This window comes from Lacerta agilis, chromosome 2, assembly GCF_009819535.1.
Source record: "Lacerta agilis isolate rLacAgi1 chromosome 2, rLacAgi1.pri, whole genome shotgun sequence".
Lineage (NCBI taxonomy): Eukaryota > Metazoa > Chordata > Lepidosauria > Squamata > Lacertidae > Lacerta > Lacerta agilis.
The window spans coordinates 22,093,911-22,106,772 of NC_046313.1; the positions used below are offsets into that span (position 1 = coordinate 22,093,911).

The following is a 12,862-nucleotide window of genomic DNA, read 5'->3' on the forward strand; positions in this document are numbered from 1 at the left end:
CCAACGAACTCAAACTCCCAACTGAACTCTCAAACCCTCAACTCTGACTCCTTCGCCCCTCCCAGAGCTGGTTTTTATAGTCCCTCTGACTCCACCCCCTCTGGGTTCTGATTGGGTAACCTGTTTAACTATTTCATCTCCCACACTTTTATATGTTACTGTCACAGATACCCCCCCCCCTATTTTGGGCAACTCAATTTTAAGAAAATGAGGGGAAATGGCCCAAAGTTGTTGAGCCTCTCCCCCCCCCCCCCACGCAGCTGGGGGCAGGAAACACTCCCTAGATCATTTCCCGTGCGCAGGTAAGGAGTGTTTTCCTCGTGCAGCAGCAGCAGCATTGAGGGAAGTTGCGCTCCAGCCAGCCAGCTGGTTGGCAGGAGGGCAACTTCCCCCAATGCCGCTGTGTGCAGGAAACAATCCAGGGAGTGGCATTGGGGGGGATCACTCCCTGTGCGCAGCGGCATCTCCTCCCCCCACCATGCCACTATCCGTGTATTGGACGACCCCGGTTTTTTGACATGATTTTGACATGATACATGGAAAAATACGGTATGCTTATTATGATGTACTTGCATTTCGGAACCAAAGTAAATATTGTGAATTTGTTCAGTGCCTTTTTGAAATACCAGACAATAATGTCTGCTAGGAATGGGCCATTTACGGCTCCTTCAACCCTACTCCACCCTAGTAAATCTTATGTTGACTGCAGGAAAGCAATCCTCACTGCACTGAAGGAGAAAGAACAAGGAGCCATTTTGACAACTCATCACATGGAAGAAGCTGAGGCAGTGTGTGACAGAGTAGCCATCATGGTGACTGGACAGCTCAGGTGAGCTTCAACTTGCATGTTGTTTTCCAGCATATTAGCATACCATAAACAGCTGGATGTGCTGATGGGGCGAAAGTTTCTTCTCATTCTTTTTCCACCTTCTCATAAGAAGCTTGGTGTATAGTTAAGTTTTTACCTCTATCTTCAGTACATCGTATTTTATTTTATTGCTGATGCAAATAAAGATTCTTCTGATTCTGAAGCTTGCCATGTTCAACTTATAGTTTGTTACGTTTTTGACAATAACTGTCTAAAGTGTGTTTTTAAAATAAATTTTATTAGAGTTTATAAAGTAAAATACAAAACTTAATATCAAATATCTTTTTATCAACATTGCTCTAGATAAGATAAAAACATAGCAAGAAAGAAAGAGGAAAAGATAAAGTTCAGAAACGAAAGAACTTCCCATTCTTCATCTGTCCACTATATATAAACAATAATAACTTCTTCCACTCCAATATAACACTCAACAAAACCACTTTCTATAACCAAACGTTATCTTCAGCCCCCAAATCCAAATGTCACAAATGCCGGTTCCTTCCTTCTGCAGGTGTCTTGGTTCTATTCAGTATCTGAAAAGCAAATTTGGCAAAAATTATTTGCTCCAAATAAAAGTTAAGGGAGTGGACCATGGAGAGCTTCTGAATACTCATATTCTTCAGATCTTCCCACATGCAGCTCGTCAAGAAAGGTAACTGCAGTGCTTTCCCTTCAGCTTGACACACAAGTTGCTGAATTATTTTGGTTACTATAGTTTATGTTCTTGTATGCCCTCTTACTTACCCTCCTTGAGCTTGTGGGAATGGGCCAGATGAACATGATGGGGACAGAATGCCCTTCTGCTTCTTCCTGTCCCCCAGCCATCCTAGGCCCCAATGACGAACCAGCACGTGCACCTTCCACATACTGAGCAGGAGTTATTTCTGGAGACGGCCCCACACTCCCCATTTCAGGTGGCTTCTGTTTCTATCCAAAGGTGGATGAAGAAACTTTTGAACCCAACAGCAGAGGTGGTTTTAGGGTGGCGCACAACCAGTGTGATTGCGCTATGCGTTGCCCCAGGGAGCACCAAATGGAGGCTGTAGAATAGAGCAAGAGAGGTGTGTGCGTGCCGAATTTTAGTGCTGCACCAGGGTGCCGTTGAAATTTGAGAGCCCAAAGTACGCTGCTGCCAACAGCCAAGGCTGTGCACAAGGAGACCCCTTAAAAATCTAGTCTTGTTGCTCAGCAGGAAAAGTTTCTCTCTGTGTGTGTGTGTGTGCGTGCGCATGCAGGCACGCTAGATTCAATTCCCCCCATTCCCCCATACTGGACTTTGGTTTTTTTAACCAGAGCTGTGCACACGCAGACTGCTTGCACTGCACTTACTCCATTTGGATCAAAGCCGTTCTGGTGACTGAGTTGATTTCCCCCTCCCCTTAGGATATCCACTTTGTTGGCCTACAAGATCCCAATGGAAGATGCGCTGCCTCTATCAAAGGCCTTCTCCATGTTAGAGGAAGGTACGTCCAGACAAAATGTGCAGTTGTTTGTGGAGGTTATTTTAATGCCCACCTGATTTGGGTATTGCCCCCTTTCCTTCACTATACGCACAGTGGAGAAGAATGATCCCTCCTTCCAACTCACTAGGTAGGCCTTCCCTACCTCCAACATCTCTTGAAAGGTGTGTAACATCCAGCACATTAAGGGAATGTAGAGGCATATTGTATTTTTCTACATGTTTGTGTGCTCTTGCTTCAAATGCAGCACGCTCAGAAATCTGGGGTGTTGAAGGGACAGAAGAGCATCTTGCATGAAGGTGCAAGGTGCATCATGGGAACATAGAAAGCTGCCTTATGCAGTCAGACCATCAGGTCCATCTAGCATAGCATTGTCTTTGCTGACTGGCAGTAGCTCTCCAGTAACACAGAAGGGTTCTCCCCCAGCCCTGGAATCTTCTACATACAAAGCAGATGCTCTGGCACTGAAATTCAGTCATTCCCATGAAAAGGACCTATCAAGCTGATTTGGGTCAACCAAGCATATTTGGCTTTTTATCCACACAGCTAAACGAAGCTTCAGCTTTGAGGAGTACAGCTTTTCTTTGAACACCTTGGAGCAGGTAATGTGATTTTCAACTATGATTTGAAAATTTGCAGCATTGCATTCACCACAATTCAGCTTCCTCGTGGGCTTCCTCGGCTGGATTGGAAACTTAGCGCCAAGAGAGCTTGGCAAGTGCTGGATCTCTGCATCCAGAACTAAGGATTATCTATCCAATTGGGAATTTTCTGCAAACCCACTCTTAGAGATCTGTTGAAGTTCTCCTCAGCCTGGCTCTGAAAAGAACTGGGGCAAGGCAAGGGGTCGCCCGTAAAGCCTCAGCAGAGGGGATTTTTCTGCCCACTCAGCTTAAAATATTGCTAGCTTTCCTGGCCTCTCAGTTTGCCCCTACTGGAGTCAGTGGAATGGCATTGCTCTGACATACTAAACAGGGGGAAATGGAGATTCTTCCTGGGAAGAACTGGGAGGTGGGGAGAAGCCTGCAATGCACCCACAGTAGGTGGAGTCATTGGTTTCTTCTGCATTATATATTGTGTAGCTATGTGATTCCATTGCATACAAAAGGGGGAGAAACCAGCCTATGCAACGAGCTAGCTTCTTTTTGCAAGTCCTGAATAGGGGAGGGTGATATTTTTTGCCCTTGATTTTCTCCCAGTAGCATCTTTTCCTCCTCATGATCATTAGTTTGTGTACAGACAGTAGAAAGAATTCCCCACATCCTTGGAGATGCATGGAGTGGTTTTTTTTTGTTTGGTTTTTTTTTAGTTCTTGGATTAGCTAAAAAAAATATGGAGTTCATCGGGGGGGGGGGGTTTAAAAGAAAAATTTCAGCTTACAATTTTTGAACAGTTCTGGATTGAGACTGCTAATAATTTGCCATATTTAAAGGGAATGGCAACTGGCATGATGGAGTAGGTTCCATCCTTTAAAAAAACCCGCACGCAACAGATTTAGGTCACATCTGTACATAATAGGATTGAAATTTAGTTATCTTCATTTTCATCAGAATGATCCAAAGAAATGTGATGCCTTTCAAGCACTACTTAGCTAAAGATACCCATTTTTTTTACTGTATTGTGCAGGTTTTCCTAGAACTTGTCAAAGAGCAGGAACGTGATTGTTTCGAGCCGTCTCTCAGCACAGCCTTTGAATGGCAACAACTGCAGCAGGCTGGTGTTTGAGTAAGTGCTGGTCCCTTGAAACAAGAAGGATCTAGCAGCCCGTCTCTGAATAATGTCTTGTCTCCTTTGGCAAGTGATACTGGAGTCCAGCCTCTTGACGGGAGGACTTTACATGTACTGTATATTCTGGCGTATAAGACTACTTTTTAATCCAGGAAAATCTTCTCAAAAGTCGTCTTGTACGCCGGGTGGAGAATCTGTGGTCGAGTGTATCTCAAACTCTATATTTTAACTGGAAAAGTTGGGGGTCGTCTTATATGCCCAGTCGTCTTATACGCCGGAAAATACGGTAGCTTTACATACAAGTCTGTATGACCAAAACCCATATTCGTTGTATGTAGAGAATGAGATGTACTATTTCTGGACATGTTCATCCCTTGGAATTTTTTTTATTTGTTTTCCAGAAAAAATGTTTTGAATTTTTTTTTTTTGGGGGGGGGTGAATTGAAATATATGCAGTACATAATTCTTATATCATCTCAGCTTAATTTACTACTTTAAAACCATAAAATGCATTATGTACAGCTTAGCACATAAAATTGTAATGTTTGGCATATTTATCAGGTTGGAAAAGGGTAAATGCCTTTGCTCACAAGCCACCCCACCCAGGCCTTCCTTCTTTTTCACTGCTGCTCTTCCTCCGCTGTCTTCTTCTGACTGACTCCATGACACCAAGCACCAACAAGTCCAGCTGTCACCAACTAACCTCCTGCTGACCAGCACCTGGCTAAATATGTACTTTTTTCTGGCCCCTCTAGTCCAGCTCCAGCCAATGGTGTCAAACTGAAAATTCGGAAATTATCGCAGCTGTTAGTTAAGGCCCCAAGCGGCAGGTAAACTAACTTTCACAGGACCAGACAGAAAACTTCCCATGTCAAATGCATTACAATGTAGTACAAATGTCAGAACACATTACCCAACATCCATTAAAACTTAATTCAAATAAACATTACTTCTTCACACTTCATAGTAACATTGAACACTTCATTTAAATAATAGGCCTTTTAAAATCCAACCATCTCATGCTTCCTTCTTTCACCAGAAGCACTTTCTAAAATATCATTTGCCTCCGATTCTAAGCTTTCCTTTTTATCGCCATAAGCTTCAGAGAACTGAAGGTTTGCATGAATGAAAGCAGCTCCTCTACTATTTAACATTTCCAGGCACAGACAAGCTGCTTTGCACATATTCCTTTTGGATCAAAGCTATATGAAGCTGGCAGGAAAATTAACGGGTTGCACATTCCCCACAAGATTCATGAATTGTAACTACCTAATACAGTACCTTGCCTTACATAGATATTAGAAACCATAAGGAAAGGAGGGAGTGAAAGACAGCTAAGGCTGAAGAATGCTTTACTATTATGTAATGACAAAGCATAAAGAGGTCTATATTATTATATTTTATATTATCTGAAAAAAAAATATTTGCATTTGCAGAACATATATTTGTGAAAATTGTACTAAGTTACGTCTGTTAGTTAATCAAGACTTGTAACGGAGCGTACCCTGGTAATTTGTGTTTCTGATGCTGTTGTTCATGGGCTTATATTGTTAGAGATTGAAGTAAAAGGATGTATGTAAACTAAAGTGGCAATACTTTAAGATTGTTTTCAGACAAGCAGCTCCTAGCACTAATCTTTCTTTTGTAAACTGCAAGTACTACATTTGTTTTATTTTTTTAAAAAAAAGCAAAATGGAAGATTGGATGAAAGATTTGTTAGCACTACCATCATGAAGCCAGCAGGGTGTCACCTTACATCTGTCCAAGTCTGCCGGAAGCATGCATGTTAAAACAAATGCAAATCTGCTAGAACCCACAATTTAACCATCAAACTATAGAGTGTATCAATGGCTGGAACATCTTTAATTTCATAAGCAGAGATATAAGGTATGGCTTTCATTCAAGTTATCTCCACTTTATTCTCTTTACAACCTAACCCTACATGCAAGTATGACTTTATCATATAAATGTTTATTCCTCTATTTTGTTATTCCAGTGGCCAATGGAACAGATTAATTGCTTGCCATGGTTATCAAAACATTAGAACTGGGGTGTGCTTGAAAACTGAACACAAAAAGTTAAGTCTCTCAAACATGTAGTACATCTTCTATATTGACATTAAAAATGGCAAAAGCATAATGCAACACTTTAATATGCTGTATAAAGTGATTTAGTCATGTTGCATTTACAATTTGCATTTGGAAAAGTGAGAGAAACCCATTTAAATAAATGGACATATGCATGCAGTATGCAGGGTTCTTTGCAACTTACAATGGTAATAGTTTAAACCATCCAAAACAAAATGGAGCATTGGTAGTCTCATACCACATTACACATATATTGAAATGTATTTTGACATTATTGAATGTAATTCATAGTGGCTTAAACTGATTGGCTGCAGGCAAAATACTTATTTTGAGCTCATGAAATGCTGACTATACCCATCTGACCAGATCTATTATAGATAATGTGACTGTTGTTCAGAACATGTAACCCTAAAGGGGGAGCTAGAACAATGCCATAAATGCCTTGTCATTAATTCTGAAGTGCAATTGCTTTTTAAATTAATTTTTATTGGGTTACAGGAGTACAAGCAGCATCTTTGTTTTCAGTTTAGAGTCCTTTCTACAGATCGGTCATATTCGACATGAGATGCTAATGTTTTAGACAATAAAAGGTTGGGGAGAGAAGGGAGTACTAAATGTTCATTATTTTACATAATGTTGTGTGCAAGGTTTTCTGTTAGCATCACATGGGTAGTCTTCACTAGTGGTGATGGAGATTGGGAGGCAAGGCCTGGTTGGTTGCCTTCAGTTGACTGCAGTGAGTTTTGTTTCCATAGGTTGTTAGGCAGGGGGTTGTTAGGTCAAGTTAGTCATATCGATTCATATGCTGTCGGTGGGTTCTTGTCTTGTTGGGCTGTGTATGTAATAAAGGGGAGCCATAATGGGGTGAAGGCATCCTCTTTTGTTTGTCCCCATGCTAGTTTCAATTTGTTGGTTAGGTTTTCCCAGGCAGTTTGGTCCTGGTGGCTTATGTTCACTCCTGAAGGTCACCTCCAGTGTCTAGTTATGTTGATCCTAGCTGCTGAGAATAGGTGGGTTATGAGTTCTTTGTAGTGTGAATATGCCTATTGTCTAGGAAAATATTCAGTAGGGCCAGTTCTCGGGTGGCTTCTAGTACCTGTTTTGTTATTTTGCCTATTTCTTGTAGGACTGATGTCCAAAAAAGGGGTACAACCTCTCCAGCATATTGGTGGGTTTCCTGGGTGTGTCAGCACCACCTTTCGGGTTGTTAGATACCATCTAGAGATAACTTTCAATGTGAGTTGCCTTCTTTTGGCTGATATGGATTTAAAGGGAGGTTTAGACCACAGTTTAGTCCACTGGGCAGGGTATGTTTCATAACCCATATTGTGCTCCCATTGTTTTCTGATTGAGATGAGGGGATTTGTGGAAGTGCAATTGCTTTTTTAAAAAAGTACTGTGGTGCAATAAAGAGTTAACAAGCACTTCAACAATGACCCTGGCAAACAAAGGTTCGTGCTCATTCAACTAGGTCAGCAGAAGCTAATGCTGCCAACACATCATTGCTGGATATTTGTAAAGTGGCAACATGATCTTCCCTAGACACTACAGACTGGACGAGTATTCTTCAGCTGATGCTACCTTTGGTAGCACAGTGTTGCATCAGGTTCTTTAGTATTCACACTGCAGTTGGGACTCGCTGTGGTTAGTCCCAACCCAGTTAACCCTTCCTTAACCCACTGGAATAGGACGATTGGTCTTACCTGAAGTGTAGATTTAGTGGGGGTTCATTGGGGCCCAGCCTTCTGATGGCCTGCAGTCTCAACACATGGACATCCCTTTTCTTTGTGCGCTTACGTAGTTAATATACTATGAGTTGTTCTGTTTCCCATGTTAAGAGCAGGGGAGGGGAGGTGGGCAGAGGTGTGTTTTCTTTTGGTTTTTTTCTACAGTTCAAGCTTCATCTGCTGTGGCTTGGAAAGATTGACAAACTGACGGGATTCTCAATTCTGCTCCCCTGCTTTCATCATAGCTCGTGATCACTACCCAACCCAGAGAACCCTGCCTAACCCACTAAATTTAAGCTTCAGGTAGGACTAATCATCCTTTCTATAAAGGTTAATGAGTTTCTTGAAAAATAAATTGCCCCCAAACAATATATTAAGTACACTGCCCTCTTTCCACCATTACTACAGAACAAAACAAAATTATAAAATCATAGGTTTTCATTATTACTTTTTTAAAAAAGAAGCAAGTCTTAGAATAGTAGTAAGAGTATTCAAAAATAAAGGCATTTCATAATATTTCATAAGGCAAAGGAGGTTTACTCAATTGCTCAGGAATAGGCTTTGTAAGATATTTGTTCCCTAGAGCCACAGCAAACAAATATTTAGCAAAAACCCTGACAAGCGAAGCTCTTGAATTTCTGCAATGTGAAACAAATCAGAAAATAACTCTCTCCCCCTGGGATCTTTCCCAACTAATTGTTCCATTTAGGGTTCCAAAATTGCTCTCCTCCTCTTCTTGCTCTTTGACAAGTTCCATAAATACCTAAAATAAATAAGGCACATAAATTAATACATGGATTCTGCCCAGTCCTATAGGCAGAATAGTCTCTAAGCTAGGTTTCTAAATCTCCACCAGACAACAGTGCTATATTATAATTCATCTGTGCATGTAAACATAGAGGTTTTTCTTCTGGGGGATCAATTCCCGATGACACCCCCCCACTATGTGACAAAACATCAAAAGAAATGTAACTAATTTATGAATTATATTAGAAATGTAAATGGAGACACTGCATTTCAAACTTATTCTTTAGGGCTGGCATGCTCTGCTCTTGAAAAACGGTTAAATTACCTGTTCCAGTGTTGCTTGAGAAAAGCTGTACTCTTCAATATTAAAAGCATGTCTTGCTGTTAGAAATGTTAAAAAGAAGTATTTACAATCATATGCATCAAAAGAATACATACACACACCTAAAATCTGTATGGCCAGAAGAGGCCATAACAGGGGTGCAGGAACCCAGCTGTCCTTAATGGGAAAGCCACTGTCAAGTTGTAGTGCAGTGGATTTAAATGTTTAAGGACAGTACAGCCTGTCAAACATACCTTATGGCTCTAAGGGAATGACAAGTTTATTTCTCAGGAGACAACCCTGTGCCTCTTTACTATGCCTCACAAAAGCAAGGGAAGAAGGTGACACACGCACCAAGGCATTTGGCCTGGGAGACGATAAAAGCTTGTAGGTAATCTAATGTTTGGATAAAGGAATGTGTTGTTTACATAGTGTTTGGGGACAATGTGGGAGTGTGGCAGGGTGAATTCAGATTACTATGAGATTTGGATGGATAACTTAGAACCCGATGATGAAGATTCTACTTAGTAAATTTTTGCCTCACCTTCCTCCAGTTTAGAAAAAGATACTGCAAGCGAGTGGACATCTTCCTTTGGAATTTTGTAAGCCAAAATAGAGGCAATGCTGCAACACACACAAAATAGACACAAGTACATACCACTACCACTACACAGAAATGAGAATCACAAAATTGCTTGGAGTAAATTTGCAGGAGTTAAGCATTTTGTACAATGTAGCCAAACAGGTACAATAACTCTGAATCAAACTAGAGGTTTTATCTAGTAGGAAGGTATTTAGATGATATGAGAGGGTGGCATTCAAAGTGCTTGCCTAGTTGCCAAAGCATTCACTGATGAAACCTTCCATGTATCAAGTTCCATCTATTTTGAGAATGAAAATGTGTTGATTAACCAAAGCGATAATTAAGGGTTCTTTCACTCGAACATTATGAGGGGAGAGCTTAAACCAGCACCAGTCTTAGATGTGCCCCTCTCTGCTCCCATCACATCAAGAAAATGATAATGAGTGAGTCAGCCAAGCTGAAGGGGGGGGGGGTAGTGAACTCCATGCCTGGACAGATTCTTGGCACACATGCAAATGCTGACAGAAATGCCAGCTTCCTGCCTTCTGTAGCTATGGCTGGGTAACAGTTACAGGTGGGTAGCCGTGTTGGTCTGCCATAGTCAAAACAAAATCGAAAATTCTTTCTAGTAGCACCTTAGAGACCAACTGAGTTTGTTCCTGGTATGAGCTTTCGTGTGCATGCACACTTCTTCACGTATCTGAAGAAGTGTGCATGCACACGAAAGCTCATACCAGGAACAAACTCAGTTGGTCTCTAAGGTGCTACTAGAAAGAATTTTCGATATGGCTGGGTAAATGATAGCAAAATAGACAAGGGGAATGCTGGTTGCTTTACTATGCCAGTTTCTTTGGTGGGCCTTGGACCACATTTCCAGAACCTCTGGTCTATAAGGCATGTTTTTCTAGTAAGCATTACTCAAAGCCCAAAGTGTGCAAGAGCTCTCATAGAAAAATAATACATTTTGGCAATAGTGTTTTCTTTTCTTTTCTTATAATTTTAAGATTTTTAAAGTGATTGCTTGAAAAAAGAATGGTAAGCACTTTTTCTTTTTAATGCTCAGAAACTTCAACTATTGCTTTCTACCTTTTCTGGCAACTTGCATTTGGAAAGATGCGCAAAACCATCCTTTGAAGACGCTCCTTCTGCTGTAAATCCGGCACTTCTCTTAATTTCATTTCTAAGAAATATCCTCTGCCAAATTTACTCTTGAGATGTTGAACTGTACCAATGCATCTAGCAGTTTTGGGGGAGAGAGAGAGAAGCAAATAAAAAAATAGATTTTTCATTTTTTAACAATAAAATCTGAGCTTCTTCACTCAAGATGCCAAGGAATTACCTTAATTTTCCAGACACCAAGATTGCGACTCGATCACACACAGCCTCTGCTTCTTCCATATAATGAGTTGTCAGAATAGCTGCTCTCTCCTTACTTTTTAAGGCTGCCCGAATTGCTTTCCTATGGTGAATAAGTTACAAATTGTTGCTCTTTCAGTGTGCAGTTACATATAAAGGGCATAAGATCATTTGTTGGATCTTCCGCAAGTGAGTGGGGGATGAAACAGAGGATGGGAAATGTACAGGCAGTGGTATACTGTGAGTAGCCACTAAATGCATTCTCTCCTCACATTCCCTCTGACATTTAGGGATCATCTAGACTTCCTGTTATGTTGCACTTTCCAGACGCAGGCCTGCCCTTTAAAGGCCCATGTCTTAGCATTTTGCTTTGTTTTTTGTCCTGGTGCTTTCCCTGGGAAAACCAACATTTTACTGCTGAATCGGAGCAAATGGCAATTCACAGAAAACCCAGTTGCCCTTTGTTCTGATTCAGCGGTGAAATGCAGGCTTTCCTGGGGAAAGCGCCAGGACACGCTCAGAGCTTTAAACCCGTGCCTTAGAAACATGGCACCAAAGGCAGTCTGGATGAGCACTTAGTCATGACATGCAGCTGGTGCCATGGAAGTTCTGTGAAAGAAAATGGACAGCCAGTGGGAACAAAGCTACGGTGTGTCAACATTAGGCATAGGCAAACTCGGCCCTCCAGATGTTTTGAGTACAATTCCCTTCATCCCTGACCACTGGTCCTGTTAGCTAGGGATCATGGGAGTTGTAGTCCCAAAACATCTGGAGGGCCAAGTTTGCCTATGCCTGGTCAACATGAAAGAGGAAACAGCAAAGAGGGTGGAAAGGATCAGCTAATAGTGTTCCCCAATGCCACACCCAATTTTGACCATAAGCTCTTCATGGGAGAAGGTTTGTTTTACCCTGTTAACATCTGTCACATATATAAATGATTACACCTATAGCATTAATAGGAAGACAGCCAATAATATGGTATAGATTATCTAAGCACCTATCTTCAAGATATGTATATTGTAAAGATACAAAAAGGCAGAAGAGAGAAAATGAGCTAAGCACGGTTATACTGTAAGCAATGCACACGTGATATTGCTTTGCACGTAGAGGCGCCATGGTATTCAGGGTTACTCACCACATCTGCTGTATCCCTACAGGGTCCATACCAGTAGATGGCTCATCTAACAGAGTAACATTAGGGTTACCAAGCATACTAAGAGCAAAGCATAACTGAAAGAGAAGGGAGGGAAGGGTGAAGATCATACAGTGCACCATTGGCTGCATTTGAACATTAATGTCAAGCCAAAAATCCTGACTTAAATCTGGGATATGCACAAGTGATGTGCATTATCCTGCAGCCCATTTCCTACTACTTTGCTCCTTCCTTCCTACCAGTGGCAGAACAAGCCAAGATTTTTAGCACAGCTTTCCATTATGAGCAAACCTAGAAACTAGCTTCAAAAGAAGCCAGGATATTAAGCAATGTTTTTTGGCTTAATGCCCCCAGCTTGCTTTGGCGATTAACCATAGTTTCTGGGTTTGCACACAATAATAAGCAACGGTTTGTTTTGCTGCTCATATGAAACAAGAATGTGTGGATTCACAGTGGTTATGCATATCCAGGCTTATTGATCCTGGATTTTTGGTTTAGCAATTCAACTTAAAAACAACTATCAAATACCTTTCGTTTGATGCCTACTCCAAGGTCCTTTGTTCTTTTCTGTAGATGTTCCTTGAGGTCAAGTGCATGGGAAATGCTGAAGAAAAACAAAAGTATACCGTGTTAAACATTCTAAGAAACCAGTATTAGAGAACTTTAGCGTATGCTCATCAGTTCTTTTTCATATGACAATTTCAAAAGACATTTTGTGTTTTAGCTAGTATTATTTGACCTCCAGTTAACTTTACACTATCTGTGGTGTTAACTGGATTTATCTTCCCTACAAAAATAATCAAGATGTATGCCACAGATAACCTAAGTGTT

At 41.1% G+C, this 12,862-nt stretch overlaps 2 protein-coding genes across 3 annotated transcripts in view; one reads left to right on the plus strand and one right to left on the minus strand.

Annotated features, from left to right (window-relative positions):
• Positions 1-4,213, plus strand: part of LOC117040857 (ATP-binding cassette sub-family A member 9-like) — a 61,225-nt gene extending 57,012 nt beyond the window's left edge. For both annotated transcript variants that reach the window (XM_033138914.1, XM_033138913.1), the window contains exons 35-39: positions 710-829; positions 1,380-1,520; positions 2,252-2,331; positions 2,875-2,930; positions 3,955-4,213. In XM_033138914.1, the coding sequence (XP_032994805.1) occupies positions 710-829; positions 1,380-1,520; positions 2,252-2,331; positions 2,875-2,930; positions 3,955-4,053 (496 nt within the window). In that variant the 3' untranslated portion in view covers positions 4,054-4,213. The remainder of the gene's footprint in view (positions 1-709; positions 830-1,379; positions 1,521-2,251; positions 2,332-2,874; positions 2,931-3,954) is intronic.
• A 4,236-nt stretch (positions 4,214-8,449) lies between these two features.
• LOC117040859 (ATP-binding cassette sub-family A member 5-like) overlaps positions 8,450-12,862 on the minus strand; it is a 53,035-nt gene continuing 48,622 nt past the window's right edge. Inside the window, exons 33-39 of the mRNA XM_033138917.1 lie at positions 12,560-12,635; positions 12,014-12,108; positions 10,862-10,981; positions 10,609-10,758; positions 9,484-9,563; positions 8,943-8,998; positions 8,450-8,633 (exon numbers count right to left, since the gene is read on the minus strand). Of these exons, the coding sequence (XP_032994808.1) occupies positions 8,526-8,633; positions 8,943-8,998; positions 9,484-9,563; positions 10,609-10,758; positions 10,862-10,981; positions 12,014-12,108; positions 12,560-12,635 (685 nt within the window). The 3' untranslated portion in view covers positions 8,450-8,525. The remainder of the gene's footprint in view (positions 8,634-8,942; positions 8,999-9,483; positions 9,564-10,608; positions 10,759-10,861; positions 10,982-12,013; positions 12,109-12,559; positions 12,636-12,862) is intronic.